The 26,259-nt window shown below is 53.1% G+C and overlaps 1 protein-coding gene across 1 annotated transcript; it reads right to left on the bottom strand.

Moving 5' to 3' along the window:
• Window positions 1–1,377: 1,377 nt before the first annotated feature.
• SINHCAF (SIN3-HDAC complex associated factor) lies at window positions 1,378–25,758 on the bottom strand. Its single transcript, XM_058655962.1, has 6 exons — window positions 25,460–25,758; window positions 11,690–11,844; window positions 10,270–10,369; window positions 9,490–9,616; window positions 4,406–4,556; window positions 1,378–2,298 (listed from the first exon to the last, which is right to left on the bottom strand). The coding sequence occupies exons 2-6, from the start codon at window positions 11,815–11,817 to the stop codon at window positions 2,139–2,141; spliced, it is 666 nt and encodes a 221-aa protein (XP_058511945.1). The 5' UTR covers window positions 11,818–11,844; window positions 25,460–25,758; the 3' UTR covers window positions 1,378–2,138.
• Between the last annotated feature and the right edge of the window lie 501 nt (window positions 25,759–26,259).

Below are 26,259 nucleotides of genomic sequence, written 5' to 3'. Positions count from 1 at the left end.
CCAGGGCGGGGGCCTCACCAAGAGCCTGGGTTGGTGACGCCACTGGCTCGGGGTACTTGGAGGGGCCCTGAAGTCTGAACACTCGTTCCTACCTGTTCATATAAGGAAATTCAGTCCACCAGGCACCTGTGGGGTAGAGCGGGTTCAGAGTCACCTGATAGGAAGGCAGCTCTCTGGCAACAGGGGCCCCACGGGCAAAAAAACTTGGCTAAGCCACGTCCCAACAACAGGCCTGCTGGCCGTGAGCCACTCAGCGTGGCATTCATCACACAGCCACACATACAGGCACTGCCACCTCGTGGTAACCGCATTAGGTGCCAGCTGCATCTGGACCAGAAAAGCACAGGTGCAGAGGCAGGAAGGTGAGAACCGGGTCTCACCCCTAACATGAAACCCACCCTTCCAACCTGCCCTTGCCTCTACTCCAGCTCTGAGGCACAGCTTAGGGCGCAACAACTGACAGCTCAAGTCCTGGGGGCTCTGCCACCCCCCGGGAGTCCCAGGCCCCTGGCTCCCCCTCTTGGCATGGTTTAGCCCTGCTGTAGGCATTTGGGGAGCGAACCAGTGGGCAGGGATTTCTCTCCTGTCTGTCCTTCTTTGCCTGACAGATAAAAAATGCTCTGTGGAGACCAACTTATGCTCACCAAAGAGCTTGCAAACAAAGCCACGAGACAGCTGCCTTTTATTTTCTAGTAAGACTAAATTTATTCAATACCCTAGTAAAAGTTCTGATTATAAGTATCCAACAGTATAAAAAGTACAAAACAGATCTGTAGATATCTAATATATTAATACAAAGTGCATGACTACGTACAGTACATCCTACAGGCAAAGAGAGGTGGAGGGGGAGAAGACGGTGGTTGAGGTCTAGCAATAAATAAATAAATACAGAAGTAGAGATGCTCCATGTTATAGTATATTCTACCACCAGTACTGCAGCCAAAATGTACAAAACAGAACAACGGCAAAGCCATTTCCCAGTAACTCAGGCTGGAGGCTGCACGCCTGTGGTCCCCCCAGAGCCGTGCACCTGGATGGGCTGGCGGGCTGCTTCTCCCACCACAAAGCAAGCCCACCTGCGCGGTGCAGGGCAGCTCACTCCTCAACTGCGCTAGCCAGCGGGCTCAATCCAGTTTTACAAAAAGAATGGACGCCCTGGGTAGCAAGGAAAGCGGGCGGACTCCCTCCAGGGTAAGACCACTGCTCCGGGGCTTTCGGGTGCCGTAACTTCCCCCTGAACTTGCAGACCAGACACAATGAGAACCCTCGAGTGGGGCTCCCAACTAGAGTCTTAGAGGGGCTCAAAGTTAGGAGACCTTGAGAGCAGGGAGTCTGGCCCAATGCAGATCCTCTTAGCACAGAGCAAGGCGTTTTTACCCTAAACCTAGCCAAAGAAGCCCAAAGCCCGGCACCAAGCGCCAGCTCACACAGACAGCACGGTCCCGGAGGGTCGAGGAACGGGGCCAGGCCCGTGGCCCAGCAGCTGCCATGCAACCTCACATGGATTCAAATCCGCATCCAATAGCAACTAACGGGGAGTGACACGGGGCACCACACACACAGGCTGGGGATCTCCGCCCCCCAAGGGGAATGACCGTCCCCTTCCCTGGACGCACACCCAGCAGCTGTCTGTCCTGTTTCGTCGTCAGTAGTACGGGTTTGAACCCTCAGAACCTGGCCAGACCTCAGCAGCCCCATGCTGGGGCTGGTCCCAGGATGGCCGGCGGCCTGTCAGGAAGACAAGGAGTGCCGGCAAGCCCCAAAACTGCTCCAACCACTGCTTCTCAGAAAGACTACACACTACAGACATTTTATCATACAACAGATCCCATCTCTGTCCCCTGAAATTCCCCTAATTCCATTCATTAGAAGGGGATTAAAAAAAAAACAAAAACAAAATAAGATGCCAAAGAGCACTTTACAGCAGCATCCAGCTTTCCTATGATACTCAGCATCTTAAATAGTATGTACACGGATTCTCGCTCTACAAGAAGCCAACAGTGACTTCAGGATGTGGGGGCCGGGGGAGCAAACAACCCATCCAAAACTAGCCTAGAGACCGTCTTTTGGCAGAATAGCAGGTGTCCGAGTAGAAGGAGGGGGGGATCAGTTTGTCACTGGGTGGTCGAGGGCGGCGGTCACCACTCCTGAGTGGCCATGGGCAGCGGCTCGGGGCCCTGGGGCGCGGGCGGCTCGGCGGCCGCCTTCTTGCTGTTGCAGCAGGGCTTGAAGAGGTGTGTGTCAATGAGCACCTCCCCGAAGCGCCCTTTGTAGATGATCCCACAGCAGATCTTCTGTCTGGAGGGACGAGAGAAACAGAACAGACACATGCGTAAGGCACCGTGGGCGCACAGCGTCTCTTCCTTGCTGCAGCCGCGCCCTGCGTGACCAGAGGGTCCCCTACCGGCCCCGGTCAGGCAGGGATGGGGGATGCTCCTCAGAGTGAGTGAGTGTGTGTGTGTGTGTGTGTGTGTGTGTGTGTGCGTGGGGGGGGGAGACGTAAGCTGGAGACACAGCAGACATCTTGTTACACTGTTCAAGCATGAACCATTTTCTCCCCCAGTAACCAGCCCCCTGTCCACAGGCTGACCCAGCAGGCCGAGGTCCTGGAGTGACCCAGCTGGGGTACTGGACGGAACCAGCCTCGGTCTCATCTCTGCTTTGTCCTAAGAAATCATTTCCAGCCCAAGCCATTTTCAGCATTGCAGCGACCGTTACTGCTGACTGTGTGTGGGACCCAAGCACCATGCCTCCACGCGAGGAGCCCCGTAGCTGCCGACACCCTAACGGCATTCCCTGCACAACCATGTCTCCCCACTGGTCCCCACTCCACTGGTGTACTCCAATTTATAGCCCAAATCACACCGTACTGATCACTATGGCTTCACACGTCCAGCTTCTCCTTAGCTCACAGGTAGCTAGGTCTTTGTCACCCGAAAGCAGACACCTTGGCCATGGCTCTTCTCAGCAGTTTATATCCTAGAGCTTGCAAAGTTACACCACTGTGGTTCCCACATGGCTGCTGTGTGCACGCCTCCGTCCCATCTGCCTGTCTCGGTCCCTCCCTGGTGACGCACGTGGAGAAGCAGTGGGTGGGGTGGGGGTGGCCTAACTGCTTGGTCCCTGCCACCCATGTGGGGGACCCAGAAGCTCCAAACTCCAGCTTGGACCAGCTACAGTCACTGTGGCCACTGGGGAGTGCATCACGGAACGGAAGTTCTCAACGCTGCCTTTCAAATCAATCAATCAATCAATATTTAAAGGCAGTGGGGAGAGATCATCCATCAATTTCACATTTTTTCAATCTCTCTCCCTCAAGGGCCTGACCGTCACCACTGCGTGCTGTTAACGTGGCCAGCGCTGTGTGAAGGTGTGTTCCGCTCCGTGTGCTGTCTGCGGGCACGCGGCCATCTCCTGTGGCCGTCTCCGCCCTGCGCTGTGGCGTGCAGGGCCTGTCCTCGGGGCTCACTCCCTGCCACACTGTGAACACAGCCAGCCCTGGACTGCTCGGATCTGCTCAGGATCTCACAGGAAGGCAGGTTCATTTGATGACAACTGATGACCTGTTGTGGTTTTCTGGTCACCATCAAGCGTCACAGTTCCACACGACATCCCGAGAACAGACCTTCGCTCCTCGGGGCCGACCGTCTGGGTAGCAGGTTGGCACGAACGCCTGGGAGCTATGTTCTCTCTAACACGTGGTCTGGGCGTGCCTCTCTGGGCCTGGCACGTCTTGGTGAAGAGTGTTTACCACCGAGTCAGTTCATGCACTATGGGACTCTTCCGGTTCTTCACCGTTCTTGGAGAAAGGCAGGGTGGACTACCCTCCGCAACACACCCACTTCCACCTGCGGTTCAACTTCACATTTCCATTTTTTCTGGGTCAGGTTTTTACTTCACCGACTCTCCACTCCTTATCACTTCCTATCCCGTTGGTTTCTACTCACACCTTTAGAATTTCTTTACTGTTTCCACTTCCCTACTTGTGGCCTAGAAAAGCAGTCGAGGATGGCCCAAAGCCTTGGGACCCTGCACCCATGTGGGAGACCCGGAAGAGGCTACAGGCTTCAGATCGGCTCAATTCAGGCCGTTGGAGCCAATTGGGGAGTGAGGCAGCGGACGGAAAAATTTTTCTGTCTCTCCTCTCTATAAATCTGAACTTTCAATAATAAATAAATCCTAAAAAAAAAATCTTCATAGCACTTCCATCTTCTTACAGTTGGAAAACTATCAAAATATGAGGTCTACTGCACTAAAGAAAATGGGGATCTTAGATGTTTGCGGTTCCAATGGCCAACATCCCTCTCCCGCTCTCCCAGCCACTTCCGGACCATGACACAACTGCTCCGTGCGACAGGGTGGCCTGCCATCACGCCGGCCAGCTGACCAGGGCACGGGCTCTTACCTCTTCCAGTATGTGAGATCCAGAAAGGAAAACACCGGTGTCCTGTTGGAGCCCGAAGCCATCTCCGTGTCCGAGCCGTCGTCCGACTGGTTGCTGTAACACGGAGACTGAGCCGGAGAGGCACTCGATGTGGTACTGTGGGCATCAGAATCTACGAGAAAGACAAAGCATCAACCCTGTTACATGAAATGGCCACGCGGGCATTCCTCAGCTCACACTGGACCTTCAATCGCAACGAAGGCAGCCAAAGGCGAGCATGCCCTGTGCGGAGGCTGGCAACGTGGCACTGTAGGGTTAGGATCCCATGCCAAGGCCGGCGACACCCCTTACTGGAGTACCGACGATACCAGTCCCCATGCCCGCCCGTGCTCTTCCAATCCAGCTCCCTGCTGAGGTGCCAGAGAAGCTGGCGGCAGACGGCCCCTGGGTCCCTGCCACCCGTGTGGGAAACCAGGACCGAGCCCCTGGACCAGGACTCCAGCCTGGCCCAGCTCCAACAGGTGCGGCCATTCAGGAAGTCAGCCACTCTTCCTTCCAAATAAAAATAAATAATCTTTCTGAAAACACAGGCTATGCAGCTAAGCTGCTGCACATCATTGCAGGGCCGACGGGCACCACCACAGGGCCGACGGGCACCACCACAGGGTTGACCAGCAGCTTGGAGTCACTAGCCCAAAAAAACGTGCAATTCAGAAAGCTGGAAATGTAGGTTCTACTTAATGGTTATCACTTTCATGTCACAATGCCTTAAGTTGGGGGACATAATCTAACCTTCAACAGAAGACAATCAACAAACTGGTAAAACAAAGAAAAAGCAAAATGGAATGTATCTTTTGCTCACTGCTGATATTTGAAGATGTTTGTTCTAAACTTCTATTAAGAACTGAAAGGGCTGGCACCATGGCATAGTAGATTGGGCTGCCCCTGCAGTGCCAGCATCCCACATGGGCCCGAGTCCCAGCTGCCCCACTCCTGATCCAGCTCCCTGCTAAGGGCTGGGAGAGCAGCGGAAGCGCCTGCTCAGCTGAGGTCAGGAGTGAATCAGCAGATAGAAGCTTCCTCTCTGTCTCTCCCTCTCTGTAAATCTGCCTTTCAAATAAAAATAAACCGTTAAAAAAATAAAAATAAAAAAAGGAGGATTTGGACTGACAAGACAGAGCGTCCTCTGCCATTCCCGAAGGTTGAAGGCCACCAGGACCTGTGACACGGGCAGGTGTACGGTCTCCTTGGCTTGTTTTCTGCCCCCGTGAAGGTGACACACAGAAGCCCCAACGTGCCCAGGAGGGAATGGAGAGAGACAGGGAGGGAGGGAAAGTCAGCTTTCCCCTTAGCCAAAGGGCAGCCTAGCAAGACACGCAACTTTCATCAGACAATAACCTCGCTGCCTTGGGCAAACACCAAAGAATAAACTGTGGCCACTCCGGCCCAGCCTGTGAGCTGAGCTGGCCCCTCAGGCACCTCCAAGGAGGCGGTCCTGGAAGAACTCTCACCAGGACCGAGAGCCAGGACTGCCTCCCCAACCAGAAACAGGCCTAACCACCAGGCAGACAGGGGCAGCAGATCCCAACCCTGCTGCACAGCGTCCAGGAAGAACCAACGACAACCCTGAGCTGCAGTTAAGACTGAGAGTCCCACGCCGAGACCACGGCACGTCCAGGTACCCACAGAATCGCATCTTACAGAAAAGCAGGCGAGACAAGGGTAGGATCTATAGGAACCAACACAAACACAGCTCCAGCAAGCAAAGGGGGAGTCAGTAAAAACAAGCCGAATTCCCAAAGGAACAAGCAACAGGAAACTCCACAAGCCTACTCAGCAGCAGGACAGAGACCACTGTTGGGGAACAGGAACGACTCTGGAAGAACACACGAGAGGGCGCAGGGAAGCTGGCGACGCAGCCGGACGTGGCAAGGATGCGAGTCAAGAGGCTGAGCAAACCCGAGCTATCCAGGCCCAGGCACCCCACATGAAGCCCCGGAAGCTGAAGAGCCAAGGGGAAGACACCTGGGAAGCAGTCCAGACAAAGGCCACTTGACCTTGGAGGGGAAAGTGACACACCCTGACCCAGAGCCAAGCCTCCTGTGATGGCGGGACCCTCAGGACATTCCTGGGAACCCGCCAGTGGAAAACAATGTTCTGTGGGTGTCACCGAGCTAAGACTGGACAGCTGAGTCACCTGGGTCACAGGGACAGCAGCGTCCCCAGAGGGCGGGACTGAGCCCCTCTCACAGGTACGTAGACCCATCTTCCAACAGATTAGCAGACCAAGGCTTTCAAAAGAAGCTCACAAGTATTTTGGATCAACAAAAATTTCCGGAAAATTGGTCACCTAAAACAAGGGAAGCACCCTTACTGTCTTCATAATCTTCATTTATTTCCATTATTTTAATAGTGTCAACTTCATACAAAACAAAGGGGACCCTGCAGGCCATGCTGGCCCCTCCTCCGGCACCAGCTACGGCTCAAGCGCTGAGGTTCCTGCCAACCACCTGAGACCTGGCCTGCCCTCCTGCTTTTCCGCCCTTGGCACCAAGTGGCTCAAGCACTGGCGACTCTTGCTTCCAACCCACCTTCCAACTGTGCTGTCTGGGAAGACCGTGGAGGAGTGCTCACGGTCCCGACACCCAGGAGACGCCCCCTGCTTTCAGCCTAACTCAGCCCTGGCCACTGTGGCCACTGAGGAGTGAACCAGTAGAAGGAAGGTCTCTTTCTGCTTCTCAAATAAAGAAATGTTTTTGAAAAAGGAATAATTACCATCTGCCTAAGAATTTGTTTGTTTCGTAAGCATGTTTTTTTTTTTTTTCACCAGACTGTCAAATGATGTCTGGTCACATCTTTGTCGGGTAAGACCTGCAACTGAAATTCCAAGCAAGCTCCAGGTAAAAGGCCTTCCCAGCAGCCAGGAGACCGCCTGCGAGGTGAGGCAGGAAGATTCAAATGTCTGAGCATGGCGGCACACAGGTGCTGGCATCACACAGCACCTGCCACTGGAAGAACCAACGCACACCGAGCACCCTCCACCGCCAGGCAACTCAGGGAAGAGCGAAGTACAGCCAAACAAAGAATCGCTGCTTCCCAAACGCTCACCACACATCTCAAGGGGGCAGACATCTGTTAGGGCAGTTGCCATGTCGCTTGGGATGCCCACTTCCCAGGTGGGCTGGGGTCCAGATCCGGTTCAGATTCTAATTTCCTGCTACTTTGCATCCCGGAAGGCAGCCAGTCGGGTCCTTGGAGAAACCTGTATTAAGTTCCAAACTCCAGGATTCAACCTAACCCAGCACTGGCTGCTGTGGCAAGTCAACCAGGACAAAAGATCAGTCTCTGTCTCTCTCCCATCCTTTCAAATCAGTGAAAGTTAATTGAAAAAATAAATAAATAAATAGAACAAAAAAATAAAAACACCTTTAGGGACCAACACTGTGGCACAATAGGTTAAGCCACAGCCTAGAACGCCAGCATCCCGCAGGGCTCTGGTTTAACACTCCACTTCCTGCCCAGCTCCCTGCTAATGACCCTGGCAAAGCAGTGAAAACGGCCCAGGCCCCTGGACCTGTTACCCACATGGAGATTGAGAGGAAGCTCCTAGCTTCAGCGTGGCTCCAGTCTCAGGCCATTGTGGCCGTGTGCGAGTAAACCAGATGGGGAACCCTCTCTAACTCTCTGGGTAATTCTGGCTTGCTTTCTCTTTTTTTATTGGAAAGGCAGATTTACAAAGAGAAGGAGAAACAAAGATCTTCCATCCGCTAGTTCATTCCCCAAGTGGCCACAACGTCCAGAGCCGAGCCTGTCTGAAACCAGGAGCCAGGAGCTTCTTCTGGGTCTCCCATGAGGGTACAGGGTCCCAAGGTTTTGGCCCATTCTCAATGACTTTCCCAGGCCAAAAGCAGGGAGCTGAATGGGAAGTGGAACAGCTGGGACACGAACTGGCACCCATATAGGATCCCGACACATGCAAAGCAAGGACTTTAGCCACTAGGCTACCACAACAGGCCCAATTTTGGTTTTCCGAATACAGATACTCTTTTTTAATAAAAACAGACAGAATGAAAAGCGGACGAGACTTCCTGAAGGAAAGAAGGGTCGGCCCGGGGGTGCTGCTTGGAAAGGTCAAGGCTACACTTCATATCAAAGAGGCGGCTGCAATGACAGCTGGCACCCTGCTAACGCTCCTGGGAGGGTACAACAGCCCAAGTATTTGGGTCCTGGATACCCATGTGTGAGATCCTGAAGAAGCTCCTGGCTTTGGACTGCCTCAGCTCTGGCTGTTGCGGCCATTTGGGGAGTGAACTAGCAGATGCAAGGATTAACATCTCTGTCTCTCCCTCTGTTAAGCTGCCTTTCAAAATAATCAATCTTCTCTTCAAAAGAAACAAGCAGAGGGGCCAGCACTGCAGCCTAGTGGCCAAAGTCTTTGCCTTGCACGAGCCAGGATCCCATATGGGGGCCAGTAAGTCCCTGCTGCTCCACCTCCCTTCCAGCTCCCTGCTTGTGGCCTGGGAAAACACTAGAGGATAGATCAAAGCCTTGGGACCCTGCACCCAGGTGGAAGACCCAGAAGAAGCTCCCGGCTTTGAACGGGCTCAGCTCCAGGCACTGTGGCCACCTGGAGAGTGAAACAATGGATGGAAGATCTTTCTGTCTTTCCTTCTGTCAATCTGCCTCTCCAATAAAAATAAAGCAATAACAACAACAACAAAAAGATGCAGGCAGAAGCTAGACAGGCAATGCCACAACGCTGGCCCTCTAGACAGATCTCGTCTAAAAATCAAGTAAAAAAGCTGCAGATGAACTTCTAGGAAATAAAGACGTGAATAAAGAATCGAGTGGTCTGCACAAGCTGAAGCCACGGCCAGTGAGCAAGTCGAATATCAAAACTGGAGTGCCAACCCACAGACTGCCTTCCAAGGCTCTTTTCAAAACAAAATCAGAAATCTAAGGGGTAAATGACCAACGTGTCCCATATGCTGCCACACTCACAGACATTGAGACAGAGAGAGAGATCTTTGCTTCCTGCCACTGTGTCTTTCAAATAAATAAAAGAGAGAAAGAAAAAGTTCTGCAGCTCCAAGTATCCAGCTTACTGTGACGTTTAAACTCCTTCTGCAGCTTGCTGATCTGGTTGCTCTTGATCCTGTTTCCAGACAGCGCCTTCACTTTCTTTGGCTTCAAGGTCGTCTTCAGACTGGGTCCCGCCCTGGCATCAACCACCTGGGAAGAGAGCAGTGCAGATTAGCACCACCTCAAAAGCCACAGCGGCGCGCCCCTGTGGCTCTGACCCACTCCCGCCTGGGCGCTGCAAGGGCACAATGTCCAGAGATCCACCATGCACGTGGTATCAAAAAAGAATATGGTGGATCTACACTGGGGCTTTCATCCACCTCTGAAGCGGATGCAGCGAGGATCCGCTGAAAAAATGCAGATGGAGAAAATGACAGCGGTCAGACCTGGGTGGGCCGACAGCCGCCCAGCCACCCCCAGCTGGCATTGGTGCCCGCTGCCACGCGGCTCACATCACGTCCAGTCCCGAGTTCACTTTCGTCACACGCGGTTGAAGGGGCCACTTTTGTTTTTCAATTTTAGGCTGAAGTCAACACAGAAGATGGGCCAGGCCCTGCAGCCGGCCTCAGCCAGGGTGCTACTTGTCACCACCCACTCACTCGTTCCTTTCTCCTATGCGTGGCTTTTTACTCCTACACTGAAAAAATAAAACTTCACAATTTTGATCTTCCTCAGGAAAAAATATTACACCGGAGCAAGCATGCGTAGTTTCTGACTTCCACTTATCTCTAACGCACAGCTTCCTAAATCAGGAGAAAGCTAATGCTGATTCTATCAGTGAGCAAGAAGCAAGCTGTACTAACGTGGTTCCAGTTTTTTTTGGATCCTGCCGGCAGCTTCTTCCACCTCTTCACAAGCAGGACACAGGCGTTACAGATGTCGCCGGAACGCGTCTCGTGCAACCTGGGGAGACACGGAGCCGCCCTGGTCAGTGTCCACCCCAGACGACTCCCCGGGCACGTGTCTCAAGGCCTGACCCTCCCGGATCAACACCAACTCTGTCGTCAAGCTCAGAAACAAACTCAACTTCCAGAGCGAAAAACCAGTCCTGTGTTCCCCAGTTTCCTCGCTTAAAGTCAAGCAGTAAAACTTAAAGAGTTTCAACTCATTTTCCTTGAAACGTGTAATATTTCATAAGCAACAAAACACCACCCTTTAAGTAAAATATTGTGCCATTAAATTCTAGTTTCATTATAAACAAAAGCAGGAAGTCAATTTAATTAAATATTGACAATATTCATTATATGTAAGGCTGGAAATGAAGACACCAAAATATAATTTAAAACAGTTTAAAACAACCTCAAAAAACAAACAAACAAACAAACCATAAAAACTACAGTCCAGGATTCATAAGTAACAATCAACAATGTCTAGCTAGGAAAAAGTGGCAGAATTATCTTCTAACACAAGAAGTGGTTCCACAGTAGACATTTTATACAAATATCTGTTAGGAAAAAAATAATTTCTTTAGATTTCCATCAAAAGATAAACTAAGCATAAAATTATAAAACAGAAGCGAACGACCCCTGGGAAGCTCAATGGCAGGACTCTATCTTGCCCAGCAGGTCAGTTTCAAAACTATTCCAAAATTTCAAATATGGGACCCACTGCAGCAGCCCAGTGGCTAAAGTCCTTGCCTTGCACGCGCTGGGATTCCATATGGTGCCAGTTCATATCCCAGCGGCCCCTGCTTTCCATTCAGCTCCCTGCTTGTGGCCTGGGAAAGCAGTCAGGGACAGCCAAAAGCCTTCGGGACCCTAGACCAATGAGGGAGACCCAGAAGAAGCTCCTGGCTCCTGGCTTTGGATCAGCTCAGCTCTGGCTGTTGCAGCCATTTGGGGAGTGAATCAGCAGATGGAATATCTTCCTTTCTGTCTCTCCTTCTCTTTGTAAATCTGACTTTCCAATAAAAAAAAATAAATCTTTCAACAAAACAAAACAAAAAAACAACCAAGGAAGACAGTCTATCGGGGGATTGCTTCCTTGAGGACAAAGGTCATACTTACAAACGTACATAAAGACTTGTGTCTACATCCTGAGGCTAGCAACCAAGGGTGTGTCCAGCTACAACCTTAGGGGCCTTCACGACCAACCGGACAGCAGAGTCAGCACTGTCCGGCCACCGGAGCCTCTGCCTCTCGCCCTTGCTCCACCTGCCTGGCTCGCAGGTGATTCTTTTTTTCCCTTCTTTCTGAGAAGGGGACAAACATCAAATGATCTTACCCAAAACAGCTCTGGAAGTCCTTCTCGTAGCGTTTACTGTCAGTGAAGCGAGAACTGGAGGACTTGGCTCTGCAAATACAGCAGCCCTCTATACTCCGGTACATCTTTGGCTTGTGAAAACCAAACATCTTCTCGTCTTCTTCTGGCGGTCAGGTCTGTAGGGAATTGACACGGCTCCATTGAGTGCTCTAGCAAGACACCAAGGCAGGTTTCCTTGGCGCCACCCCTTCCCCACCCGGCCAGGGTCACATAGTAGGGCTCTGGGGAGCAGCGCCAGGACTAAGCTCTACTCCTGGCATCGCCAGGCTAAGTGTGTGACACCCACAACAGTCCATCTATTTAGGGAAGCCCCCACTCCCTCCTCCCTCCTAGCAGACACTCATTCTGAAAATGAGGAAGGAGAGTTCCTTTAAAAAAAAAAAAGTATTACTACCTATTTTCATTTTTATTTGAAAGGTGAGAGAGAGGCAGCAAGGATCTCTTGTTGGCTGGCTCACCCTTGGAAGGCCCACAGGCAGCTGGGGCCAGGTCAGAGCAAAGCCACAGAGCTCGTCACTCCACGAGGGTCTCCCCGTGGATGGCAGCAACCCAAGCACGTGAGCTGCTGCCATCTGCTGCCTCCCAGGATGCACAGATGCAGAAAGACAGAACCAGGAACCCATCAAGGATTCAAGGCCAGGCATGTGGGCACAGGAAGTGGGTGTCCCAAGGGCGTTCTACCTGCTGTGCCCAACAACCAGGACAGAGAGCACTTCTTAAAGTTCTTAAGCAAATGCTACACCATCTCCCTAGGACCCTGTAAAAGGGTGACATCATTCAGGTCGAATCCTCAAGTTGAAGGTAAGGCACACCTCTTCATTTTGCGTCTTTGCAAGAGGTGATTCCCCTCTGGGGAAGTTCTAGCATTTCCCACGATCACTCGTGGACGGTAAGCACACAGGCAGCTCAGCACCTACCAACCCACACCACCCAGCCCTACGGGAAAATCAGAGGGGCTTTCTCATGTGAAAAATGGGGAAGTGTTGTCAAGCTCATTCCTGAATCGAAACTGATCAAAGGAGGATGAAATTTCATGAAAACCCAGAGTTAAAGATTTTAAAAACAGTATTTTCATAAACCAATCAAGACAGCTGAAGAATGCGCCCGAGCTGCCTGTGTACCCACAGCTGAGCCCTCAACTGTTGGGCCAGTTCCCTTCTGCAACATTCTGTACCTGACAGCAGTAACACTGGGATACATACACCCAGGAAACACAGTGAGATACATTTTCCTGCTCGGCAACAGCCAGAAGCAACCCAATGGACAAGTTTGTGGAGGTGTACGTGTCAGGATCCAATACTGCATTTTTCACAAAAGCATCACACACACAAAGTCAGCAAGAGAAAATTACACAAGTGCTGACCTTCGTGCCTATGGTAAGGAGCTCACAATCCCAGAATTCCACCCCTTTCCATTGATACTGAGGCTGGCACTGTGGTGTGCGGCTAAGTCAGCACTGACAATGCCAGCAAGCCACACAGCGTCCAGCTGCTCAGAATCCCAGCGACTCTGCTTCGAATCCAGGTCCCTGCCAGTGTGCCCAGGGAAGGCAGCAGAAAATGACACCAAAGCTTGGGCCCCTGCTACTCCTAAGGGACACCTGGATGTAGTTCCTATATCCTGGCTTGGCCTGGCCAAGCCCTGTTGCCATCTGAGGAGTGAATCGAAAGGAAACTGAGGTACTAACAGGTTTTATAGCAAAATATTGAAGAAAATACTGGGAGGCTGGCACTGCGGTATAATTAATGCATAAAGCCACTGAGCACCAATGCCAGCATTCCGTATGCATGCCAGTTTGTGTTCCAGCAGCTCCACTTCTGATCCAGCTCCCTGCTAATAGAACCGGAAAGCAGCAGAAGATGGTCTGAGACAATACACTCCCATCATCTAGGTAGGAAAACTGGAAAAAGTTCCTGGCTTTACCCAGTGCTAACCATTTGGAGACCCAGTGGTCTCTCAGTAAAATCTCTCTCAGCAACTCCAACTTTCCAAATACACACACACATACTTGAAAGGCAGTTACAGAGAGAGACAGACAGAAAGAGCAGTGGTTCACTTCCCAGATGGCCAAGATGGAACTGGGCAGATCCCAATCCTGAGGCCTAGAGCCAGGCACGTGGGCCCTCTGCTGCTTTCCCGGGCACATTCACAGAGAGCCAGACTCCAGTGCAGCAGCCACACTTGAACCGGTGCCTGGCACCTCAGGAGCAGCTCTAACCTACCACGCCACGGTGCCAGCATGTAAACAATGTTTTTAAAAACAGAAAACATTTGAAGATTTTCAATAGCAAGTAATTAGCTAAAACCAAAGCATCCCTTTCAAAATTCTAGCCATTTTTACTTATATGAGGGGCAGAAAGCGAGAGAGCCCATTCCCCTACCTGCTGGTTTGCTGCAATGGCTCTCAACCCAGGTCCCCCACGTGGGTGGCAGGGACAAGAAGCAAGAAGTGGAGAAAGAGCCAGGATTGGAAACCCAGAGTTCTGCAAAGGGGAGGCTGGCAATACAAAGGGAAATCTTAACCTTCGGGCCAAAGACACCCCCAACCCAAAGGCTTCCCTTTTTAAAGGGGAATCAAGGGTTCTTAAGTGTGTGCTGGTTAAGGATGCTGGGGAGCAGGGGTGGCCATAAGAGAAGTCTGACTACTTGATCACTGCAGTTAAATGGCTATGGACGCGACCCTCCTGAGAGGGACAAAACGGACAAGCACTCCACGGGAGGATGCCGAGCGCGTGTCTAGGGCTGCCTAGGAGACGGACTGCTTTCCTTCGGTCTAACAAACTCATGTGATCATTGAAAAGAAAACAGCCACACGTTGCCGTGGGATAAACAACATCCAATGACAGGATTACAGAAACAAAAATACCAAGAGTCTCGTCCCGGTTCAAGGCAAACCGGCACAGGGCGCTCCCGTCCATGGCTCTGCTCCAAGCACCCTCACATCCAGGTCAGAGCGCATGGGGGCTCCAAGAAGCGTAGCCCCCTGCTCCGCAAGGCCAAAGGAAGCACAGCAAAATGACCAGTCCCTTCCATTAATAACCAGACCAAATCCTATTACAACAGATCCCTATCTCTGCCCGCCACCCCTCCCCAGCACACCCCTTAGGCATTGCCGAGCCGAGCCGAGCTGGCCTCACCCAAGGAGCCTGGGTGTGTGCCAATGACCATGCGGCTGCCGCCACACAGAGGCTTCTCGGGAACCCACGGCTACTGCAGTCAGGCGGGCCGTCAATGCTTTTCTGTTGGTGGAGACCTCACACATCTGACCAGCCCCTGGCAAGACATTCCACTGCGCCTTTGAGGAATACTCTGGGCCGTCAGGGACAGCAGGCTGCTGTCTCGGGTCAGCCGGTCCTTCCCTGCGGAGCTGTGACCTTGTTCTCATCCCCGGAGGGAGCAGACTTCAGGAGCAGGAAGTTACCTGCCCTGACACAGCGCAGCAGGAACACAGCAACTGCATAAGGCATGATGACACCAGAAACCTATTAAGGACTGTGTGCGCCTCTCCCTGCGCTGGAGGGGCACCTGGGAATCAGCAGCCAATCCGCAGGGCTTTCATCCTGGGCTTTGTTTACAGCAACTCAGTGCAGCCACAGTTAAGAGTTTAACCATTTTCAATGTGGAGACCCCTGAGATGAACTGCCAGTATCTTCACTAAACCTACAGGTTCATCAATGCAACCACCCTCTATGTGGGCGTCCAACAGCTCCGACTTTATTGAAGGTGAATTTACTTGAAAGGCAGGGTTACAGCAGAGGGAGAGAATACTTTTGATCCGCTGGTTCGCTCTACAAATGGCCACAAAAGCTGCAGCTGAGCTGCCCCACGCCAAGAGCATCTCCACGTGGGAGCAGGGGCCCGAGCACCAGGGCCAACTGCTGCTGCAGTCCCAGGAACTTCAGCTGGGAGCTGAGCTGGAAGTGGACTGGCTGTTCCACTCCCGGTCCAGTTCTGCCTCTCTATCTGTAACTCTGATTTCCAAAAAAAATTAAATCTTCAAAAGACACAGCACAAAAAGCCAACAAGAAGGAAAACCAGGAGCAAAACGGCCTCTGAAGCCCAACCCCCTGCATGTGTGAGGAGGAGATGGGTGCTGGGCACACCTGGTGTTAAAGTGGAGACGGGAGAGCCCCAGCAGGTTGAGGGTCTTTCCTAGATTTACATTTGTGCACTGTTCCGCGATTTTTTGCACCAAAATGATATCTTTGGATTTCATTTCCCATGCACTTTGTGCAGCACACTTGTGAGAGTTGGAGCAGCGCTGCCCCTCAAAGCTGCGGCTTCTGCCCGGCCTCTCCTGAGCACCGCATCATTAGACCACCTGGTTGGGCGGTTTTTGTTCGGGGGGTGTGGTTTTTTCCACTATAAAATGCCATCTGCTTCCTCACTGAGGAACAATCAGCAAAGTGCAGACCCTCTCACCCCTCAGGTTATGCAGAAGAAAGAGAAGCTTGGAGACAGGCAGAAGTCAGAAGGACTTCAGATACCTTCTAGAAACTGTCCTCTAAAATGATGTGGTGGCGATGCCACCTGACAGCCTGTGGAGACGCGGGAGGAGTGCACTGTGGATATGTGAATTACCATCTCAACAAGCTGTGACCTCGGCAGCCAGGACAGCACCCACGAGTTGCTCCGGCCTCCAGACACGCTGTCCCCGTGCCCTGTGCACAGCACTTTCCCCGAAATCAGTCCTTTGGTGACTGCCAGCCTGATACCCACACACTTTAACGGTCACAAATGAATCAACCATGTTGAAATCACAGCTCCTCTCGACTTTATCAAGCTGTCAAAGTTAAACCAGCAAAAATGGTAAGAGAATTAACTATACAAACAAAATACACACAGATCCAAAAAGTAGAAGGTCAAGTTTTCAAAAATGCAACAATTAATTCTCAAGTTCTGTTTTGGCTCACTTGTTGAGGGTTCCTTCTTTGAGTTTGCCCTCAACCCAATGATCGCCTTGCTGTCGACCGTAACTTTGGTGTTGATGGGTCAAGAAAAGGATGAGGTAACCAGTGGGCAGACACAAAAGGGCCCCACTAATCTAACCTAAGGAGATGGGGAAGCCAAGGCCAGGCCCGCACATCCTTTCACGTCTGACCGTACATTAAGTTAAGATCATGGAGCACAATCAGTGTGTTCTCAACCAGTGAGAAAAGCTTTCCTATAAACAAGTTAAGGTTACAGATGACCTCTTACGAATCTGAACTCTACACACTTGAGAAGTTTAAGCTCCAACTAGGAAACAGCACGAAGAATATGAAATGCAAATGTGCGCCCTTTTTAATTAAGGAACTAGGCAAAGAGGAAGCCTCGATTTGCTTTTTAAATTCTATAAGCTCATCAGTTTAATGTCTATGTAAACAGAGAAATGAACCACCATTAGGCCCACTGGTATGAAGTGTGGAAGGCCACAGTTGCACCAAAAAGACGTTTCCCAATTGTAAAAGGCTCCTTCCTCTAACTTCTTCAACTTTTTTTTTTTTTTAATTTCCCTAACAGTTAAAAACAGGTTTTTGGAAACTTAAAAATGTCACTGGGTGCAACAGGCTGAAGAACAGAGATAAGTAAGGAGAGTGGTAAATCACAAGTTACCCAGGTAAGCTGTCCATTGCCATTTTGGGAACTGAAATTTCACAAGGCATCAATTAGGAAAATCACCTTCTAAACAGAAATACTCTTAGTTTTCAATAGACCAAAACCCTCTAGTTTCCGACCACGTTAAAAAAAAAAAAAAAAAAAAATCAACTGATTTTAAAAGAAAGCCTCACAATATTGCAGTGACCTACACTGCCCAGGAATTTCACTGGACGGCGAGCAATCAAGCTACGGCGTCTTGGTAACCAGAGCCTTGCAAGTCTGGCTGTGCCGCGTGCAGCGCCGGGACCCTACTCAGGACACCCTGGTCCGTGACGCAGGGAAGCTTCAGAGCCGCTTCTCAGCACAGTCCCACGAGACATGTTTTTAAAATGAGATCTTAAATGTATAAACTTTTTAAAAATAGGTTTATAAAAATAGTAAATGGTTTTGCCCATGCAGAGAGCGAGCCTGAGCCCAAGGAAGCTTACTTTCACTTCACCCGCCCCCCCAGCCGTTTTTCCCCTTTAACTAAAAGCATCCCGCTCCCAAACCTGGGTCACTACCACACACCTTCCCTTTATACAAGAGGGTTCCGAAAAAGCCTCATGTTTCCATAAATTTGCTCCAGGAGACACAGCCGGGGAGACACACCCCGGAAATGCACACCATCCTGGGGTGAAATCAGAGTGGAAGCAGAGCAGAACTGGAAGGGAACTGCAAAGAGGCAGACTTCAAAAATGCGGAGGAGGCCCCGAACAAGACAAAAGGAGCCAAGCAACCAGAGACAACTCTGAAGCTAAGGAGGAGCATTCTAGAGGCCCCCTTCCTACACGCAGGAGGACCAGACAGGAAGAGAGGCAAAGTGGAAACGCCACTGCGATCCTTTGCAGCGGCCACTGTTGTCGCTGTGGCCGCCAACACCGCTCTAGACAACAGCAGGCTGCCCCGTAATCACAGACGCCCAGGATCCAGGAAGCCAACAGGGTAACTGCAGCAACACGCTTCCCAGAGTCACCGGGACCCAGTGTTTTGTGTGTTCCTGCTGCTAGGCCACTAGGTTGCTGAAATTCAATGACACACGTCTCTCTTCCCTGCTCCAAGGAAGCCACGGGGCAATAAAACATTATTATTTCCCCTCACCTGCCTCTGGATACCAGCCCACTTCCTGGCATCAAAGGCTCTGAAATTAATCACTTTCAAGGAACAAAGTTGAATTTGTCCAATAGGAAACAGGGAAAAAAGGGCCAATACGCACAGTATCTCTGAGAAGTGACAAGCTGAGGCAGGCTTGGCTCGACAACAGCAGGTACACCAATCCTACGTGAGGAGCAGTTGTAATGGACAAGAAAGCTGAAAGATTAGAGAGAAAATGTTTGCTTTTAAGGGACAAGGATCAGAAGATGTAACTGTCTCTACAGATGAACCGGAAGCCACTTCTTAGTTTTCTTTGCCCCTCTGTAATATCAGGGTGATAGCTCACTTCTACTTTCCAGGGATGCTGTAAAAGCAGGGATGAGAAAATGCCAGTGTCTACCAATCCGCCTCTCCAAGTTGGTAAGACTTACACCTTGAGACAGACAGTCTGTGTCCCGAGACACATCTAATAAATTCAACTAAGGGTGGAATCTGGACTTTTCAGTTTTCTTTCAAGCTCAGGTCCGTGGGAAATGGGGAACTTGGCCTTTTCAGGGAAGATTTCATGGTCATAAAACAAGCCTATATTTCTTTCTGTTTAGCCGCTGTCCTACTTTGAAGCCTGATAAAAACATTCAGGGGCAAGCATTTACCCCTGCACAAGATACTGAGCTCCTAGACCTGCCCTGGGAGCCTGGCTCTGGCTCCGGCTCCTGCCAACAACGCAGAGCCCTGCGGAGGGGCCAGCTCCCACACGGTGGGACCTGGTTTCAGCCCAGCCTAACTGGACACTGCAGTGGGGAGAGAACTCTCCCAGGGCTCACTTTGCCTCTAAAGGAAATAAAATCAAGTTTTTCAAGTTATGAAAGGGGTGTGGGGCACAGAGCCAAACTGGTCCACACCTTCCCTGGCCCCCTTGGGCCCTCTGATTCCTCCTCCTTAAAAGGGCCGAGTGCCAACTCTTCTGTGAGACACCAACGCAAGGACAGTCCATGCTGCCATTTGTTCCTGCAAACCAGGCTTTCCTTCATCTTTCCTCTCACATTTCAGGGATCGCCAATCCATTCTACCTTGTACAAGTTCTAAACTGGCTACTTCTTCAGCGAGCCTCATCCCTGTACCCACGTAAGCTGGTTTATGCTCCACACAGGTACACAAAAAACTTGCAATTCCATCAGGGCTCTTCCTTCTCGCCCCTGGGAGATGAGGTCCGTGGGATTTCCGCTCTTTCGGCCCCCTGGAAAGCCGCTTCACTGCTGCCCAGCCTGCATCCTGACAGGTGGAACCCCTCTTGTTCCGATAGTAATCACCCTCTCCCAGGCGCTACACTGACCTCAGGATAGGATCAGAACTTCTTGGCAGGGAATTCAAACCTTTGTCCAGATACAGTCCGTGCCTACCAGCTGCTCCCAACTTGGAATTCTGATATTCGTGGAGTGACAAACCCTCTGAATACCTAGTCAGCCTGACCCGGCTTCCCTTCCACACACCCCTCAACGTGGGAACTTCTCTTACAAATTACTTCTCTGAACAAAACATTTCCATGCCTTTATGACAACACCTAGGAGGCAAGGCTGCACGAACTGCACCTTCTCACTCAACAGTCAGTGGCTTCAGGGCAGGCACGGAGCCCTGTGTGACCTCCAGGTGCCGAGAGCACTTGGCGAACTGTGCCAACCACCCCGCCAGTGGGGCAACCAAGACCCAAGACGAGGCTGAGAATAAGGCCATGGGAAGGGGAGTGGTACCCGTCGTGGAATTAGTTTAGGGCTGAAGAGGAGTCATTTTTCTCTAATCTTCGTCTGCAGCCTTTCAGGATTCCCGGGAAATGTGGACCAAATCAACGACTTAAACTTGAGAAGACTAATGGTAAGCAATTCTTAACTGACAGAGAGGGAGGAGCGGATTAAACCAAGTCAGGGAGCAGTACACTGAAAATGCAGAGGAGCCTAAGAGCACACATTATTAACCAGATCAAACCAAACCAAACTTATAATGCGACATAAGTAGAAATGCACTATGTTAGCTCCACTCCAACGTTTGTACTTCAATAAGTAGCAGCAAATACATGTGACATTTCAGCACTTCTGGTGTAAAGAGGAAACTTTCTGAAAACAAACTTTGGGGCCTGGTAGATGCACGATTATTTCCATAATATGAAAATCCTTAACAGCAAATTCAATTAAAACAAAACACCGTGGAAGGACCAGCATTGGGGAAACAGACTGAGTAAAAACGGGGAGTGGAAAGGCCTTGCCCCACCCCCCACACCCATGTGAGACTCATGCAGACCCAGCCCTGGCTGTTGGGGCCATTTGGGGAGTGAACCAGCAGGCCAAGTTCTATCTCTCACTCTGCCTTTGAAATACATAAATCTTACCAAAAGAAGAAGAAGAAGAAGAAAATCTGGAGAGCCAAAAGATAACAAAATATTTCAAAACCCTCCAGGGGCCAGCACCATGCATGGAAGGCTAACCAGCCCGTGGCATCCCACACAGGTAGCTGGCTCCTGTCTGCTAGCTCTACTTTTGATCTAGTGCCACGCTCATGACCTGGGAAAGCAGCAGAGGATGGCTCGAGGCCTTGGGCTCCCGAACCTGCATGGGAGACCTGGCAGAAGCTCTTGGCCTCAGATCAGCTCAGCTTTGGCAGCTGTGGCCACTAGGGGAGTGAACCTGTGGTAATTTGTACCTCTCCCTCTAACTCCACCACCTTGCAAGTAAAAACATAACAAGCCCTAAAAACAAACAAGCAAACAAAAAAACACCACAGTCAAAACTAAGTATGGGAAACAGCAGAGCCTCTAATCCCGAAGGGAAAGCAGGAGAAAAGCCAAGGACATTTTCTAGGTTTTCCCCAGGACATCCTGGTGTCCGAAAAGGAGAGACCACCAGGAGCTGAGGGCGGTCTTCGGGGGGAGGGGGATGCCCTCCTGCCCCCAAACCCGCAGCTCTAGGGGTGCCATCTGTGGAATGCTGGCATCCCCACGTGGGGATGGCAAGTGCTCTCGCGGGAAGAGCACCTTTGGAACCCACTCATTCTTTCCCCTGAACCCCAAAAAGCAAACCTGCAGCACGTGTTCCCTGCCTCCTCCACTCCCACCACAAGAAAGGAAATGACTCTAACAAAAAAACAAAAAAAAAAAAAAAAAAACAAAAAAAAAAACCAACCTTCTGCGGTAAAGTAACTAACTTGCCATAAATAAGAGCCTTCTGAGGTCAGTTTAGGTTTCCAACATCAAGCTTTCGCCAGTGAAAAAACTTCTTTTACAAAGTAAAGTCATTTTTGAAACATTCATCTGACAGAAATATGCCTGCGTCTGAGCCCACTGAGTTCGGTTTTCGCAGCTCTGCAGGGGAAAACCCTGGTTTCACTTGCACAGAAGGAAACTGGGGGGATGGGGGAGGGGCGGAGGGGCTTTTGCAGCCAGCTTTCCCACCAAAGTTCTAGAACACTGCCTGGGCACAACTTCTCACCTTCCACTAATGCAACACAAATGGAAGGCTGTGTGAGTCTTTCTCGCCTCCATGCGTTCACCACGAAGGCGCAGATCACTACAACAAGAAGCACGACCCTCCGTGTGCTAAAATTGAAACTGCCCCAATACCGTCGTCCTAGCCCCAACTGCGCTACTAAGCATGAGGAACTGGGCACAAGCATTTCGGTGTGTGTGCAAACGTCCTGCAGGCACTTCAGACTTGAGTCACAGAAAACAACTGCCCGAAAGGAAGCTGCAGTCATTACACTCACAGTCCTCTAACAGGCTCCTTCCACTCACTTCAGAAACGTAACAATGTGAACTGCCACTTCATATTAATTTGCCCAACCAAAACGTGGGAGAAATGTGCTTATTAAACAAAGCAATTAAAAAGAAAACAAATGGGTCTCCACTTGCGTGGATTTCTTCCCCCCCCACCCCCCCCAAGGTTTTAAATTCTCACTACAAGATAGAAACGCTAGAGAAATGAGGAAAGCAGCAACAGATTCGGGCTGCTTTTCGGACGTCTAGACTGCAGACAAACCCCAAATTCCAAAGAAGCATCCATGTGTCAAACCGGCAGAATTTTTTGAGCTCTGCCTGGGGCCACATACCGATTTAAAAACAAACAAAAAAAAAAGTTGGCTGGAAAAGAAAAATCGAGGAGGGGTGACTAAAAGGTCAAGCCCAGTTCACCGGAACTGGAGAAGAGATGGACTGGTTGGTGGGCGAGCCATTACTGGGTCGTCTTCCTGCCCGAAATGTTTGCTTCTCTCAAGGTCAACGCGAGATAAGACAGAGTGCAACCAGCAAGACACACACACACACACACACGCACGCACCCCTACCTTCCGGCTAAGCGACCCCCTCTCCCCAGCCTCTAGAAACACACTTGCAATGCCTTCAGGCTCCTCTCGGAACTGCACCACAAACTCTCAACACTTTCATTCGGTCTGGATGGGGGGCCCTCCACACGTGTTCGAACGCGCAGCGTGAACAGGCTTTTCGAGCCTGGCCAACCAGGCTCCAAAGCAGGTGTTTTCATAAGACCTTTGATGGCAAGGTCAAATTCACACACGTTTTTAAGGGAAAAAAAAGGGGGGGTCGGGGGAGAGAGCCTAACGGATGGCTGCGGGAACCCAAGGTGAGAGCGAGAAAACAACAACAAAGGAGCTGAAGGGGGTCCTGGCCACCGGCACAAACTCTGCACCACCCTCCGGCCCCCCGAAACCTACCTCGGCGGCCGCCTCCCACGCGTCCACACACAAAGGGCCGGCGGCACGCACGCTCTGCCCCCGGTCCTCCCTCGGCTCGGCCGCACCTCACGGAGCTCCGAAACTTCCCCTCGGCGCCTTTCCGGGTGGCGTCGGAGCAGAGTCCCCTGGATGTGCGGGTGCCGGGCGGGCGGGGACAGGCGCTCGCCCGTTTCCCCGAAAGCAGCCAAACGCCTCTCTGGCGCTCTCGGGGTCCCGCACAGGCTGCGGATCCCGCCGCCCCCGGCCCAGCCAACCCCCCGGCCCCTGTCACGCGGCCGCCGCCGAAGGAAGACACCCAGGCAGCGGAGAGAACTACTCGCCGGCGGATGTGCCGGTCACCGAGACGCCTCCGGCCGGGCGGAAAGTTCCAGCGCAGGGCGGCTCGCGGGGCCAGGGCGGCGGGAGGAGAGCCGCGTCCCTTGCCGCCGCCCCCCTCACCTGCGCCGGAACAACGGGCCCCCGCGCCCGCCCTCTGGCCCGCCCGGCGCGGCGCCTCCCGCAGGCCGCGCCTCCCGCACGCCGCGCTGCCGGGGCTTGTTCCTCCTCATGGCTTTGCCCTGACGTAATTCAAACATGGCAACAGTTCGACTTCAAAGGCGAATCCACAGACCTCCCAGACGCAGGCTCCCGGGCCGTTGCCGTAACGGGCCCGAGAAGTCCGGGTTTCGCCCTCCGGCCCCGCGCCCGTCGCAGCCCCCAGGGCTCCGGCACTGGGGCGCAGGGGGGCCGGGCCCCGCCGCCTCCCCCCGGGGCCTCCCGCCCGCGCCGGGGCGGGGAAGCACGCCGCCTCCGGTGCTCCAGCATGGCACCGCGCACGATCCGCGCCGCCAAAGTTTCCCCACGAGGGGCTGAGGGACAAAAGCCGTCCCGAAACTCGCCCTAACTTAAAGGGGGGCCGCGCCCCGCACGGGCCTTGGCGCCGGCACTGGGCGCGGGGGCCCGCACGGGCACATGCAAGCCCTTTGTTTTCCGTCCAGCCGGCGCTGCCTACGTGCAGCATCGGGGGTCGGAGCGTTTCTCGGGGCGGGGGGGGTAGATGCTTGGGACCACCACCCCGGAGCAGGGTCCGGGTGGCCACGGCGGCGGGGCCCATCCCTACCAAAGTTATGCAGTGTCCTTGAGGAAAAAAAACGCCCGGATCGCCGCCCCGCACGCGCGGAGAGTTGGCGACTTTCACTCTGCTTTTTAAACTGGCAAGACGCCATCATCGGCGGATCACATTGTCCCTCGCCGGCCCCAGCCGCCCGACGGCCGGCAGCGGGACACCCGGCGCGGGGCCGGGGTCGCAGCCCGCGCGGCACGTGGTCTGTCACGGAGGGCACAAAAAGCCGTGCCCCTCCGGAATGCCCTCGCGCGCTGCCGGCCCGCACCCCACGTCCCTCCCTGCACCCGGCTCTGCGGGCCATCTTAAGAGCGCAGACAGCGGCCGCGCCACGCCGCGGCGCCCACACCTACGCCACAGGTGAACGCATGGGTGGCACAACTTGGGGCTGCGCGGGCACCGCGGACGCGGGCCGCTCCTGGGCGCGGCCCGGGGGGACGGCGGGCGCGCGTGGTAGCCGGGCCGTTTGCTGGGCGACCGCGTGTTTGCTCATTGTCGCTGCCGCATCCCTCTGGAGTTGGGCAGACAACGCCGCGCCGCGTGCGCTCCGAGGGAGCCCCAAGGCCGAGTTAAAACCCCCTCGCGCCGCCCGCTCGGAAGTGGAAAGCAACTTAGTCGGGGAGGGGGCGCTTATTGTCCCACCCTTAGCGAGACGCGGGCGAGCGCACCACCACGAGGTGCGGCGACGGCGCCCGCCTGCCCCCACCCACCCAGCCCACGCGGACGCACCGGCCCCGGCCGCCCCGCACCAAGTCCCTTTCCGCCCGGGCCTTCCCGCCTGCAGGACACACTGCGGCTGAAAAAAAGTCATTGTCACCTTTAACGTGGGTCCCTCAACTCCGCGACTCCCCAGTCACTGCCAGGCTCCGCTCACTTCCCCCACCCCAAGACTTTTGCTTGGCCTCAGATACACTCCCCGGTGGAGAAAACACACACACACACACACACACACGAAACGTGTGTATACAAAAGGACCAGGGATGGGGGGTGGAGGGGTATCTGGCCATCACGGAAACGGCGCGCCCCGCCAATGCCATCTCCAAGACAAAACTTCCTCTGTGCGTGTGTGTGGCGTGTGGAGGGACAGGGGAGGTGGGCGAGGCGCAGAGAGGAAATCCCACTCTGAAATCAAAGCCTCGGGACACAGTTCTGCAGCCGAGCAGCCGGCAGAGTTCACTCACCCTCCGCAAGGCAAGCCTCTCCACGCGCGTTCAGGCTCCCGGGGTGCGCGGTGCACGCAGGCCAGCCCCCTCCGGGCACTCCCTCCTCCTCCGACTCCTCCACCGCGTTGTCTAGAAAGATTGTCTCCTGTAGTTCTGCAGTTGCTACCGCGGCCCGGGAAGGTGTAGATTCCGCTTTCGCTCTGCGCACGCGCGCTCCCAGGACCTTAAAAAAAAAATTTTTTTTTTCTCTTGAATCGGGCTCATTTGCATGCGGGCGCGCGCGCGTCGCGGGCGGGGAGGGGAGGAGGGCGGCGGGCCGCGCGCGCTCCCGGGGCCTCTATTGTCCTTTTAAGGGGAGAAGCGGCGCGGCGCGGGAAACGCGGCGGCCCCGGGGAGGCGGGGACGGGCCCAGCTTACTACGGCAACGACGCGTAAACAAACGCCCCCTGCCCCGCACCTCTTCGGCCCGACGCTGGGGATGGGTGGCGGCAGGAAACGCGCGGTGCTGGGCGCCAAGCACGCCCCCATCCCAAGTTCTTGGGGCGCTCCCGTGAGCACCAGACGTAGTTTTTGTAAGCTGATTTTCCAAAGTCGTCGCACCTGTAAATTGTGACAGGACGTGGAGGTGTCGGCACTCAGAAGCCACTCCTTCCCTCCCCCTACTGCTCCGTTTCCTCAGTTTTGCTGCAAGTTGGGACTGTCGTAGCTTTGGGGAAAAAAACAAAACACCTTGAGCCCCGGAGCCGGCAGAGCTGTCGTTTCCGAGCAGGTTTGAGGAAGTCCCGCGTGGACACCGACTCCCGCTTGCCCCCGTCCCG

The sequence above is a fragment of the Ochotona princeps genome, chromosome 27 (genome assembly GCF_030435755.1).
Source record: "Ochotona princeps isolate mOchPri1 chromosome 27, mOchPri1.hap1, whole genome shotgun sequence".
NCBI classification, from domain to species: Eukaryota; Metazoa; Chordata; class Mammalia; order Lagomorpha; family Ochotonidae; genus Ochotona; species Ochotona princeps.
The sequence above is the reverse complement of the archived record's forward strand: the minus strand, read 5'-3'. Positions and strand labels throughout refer to the sequence as shown.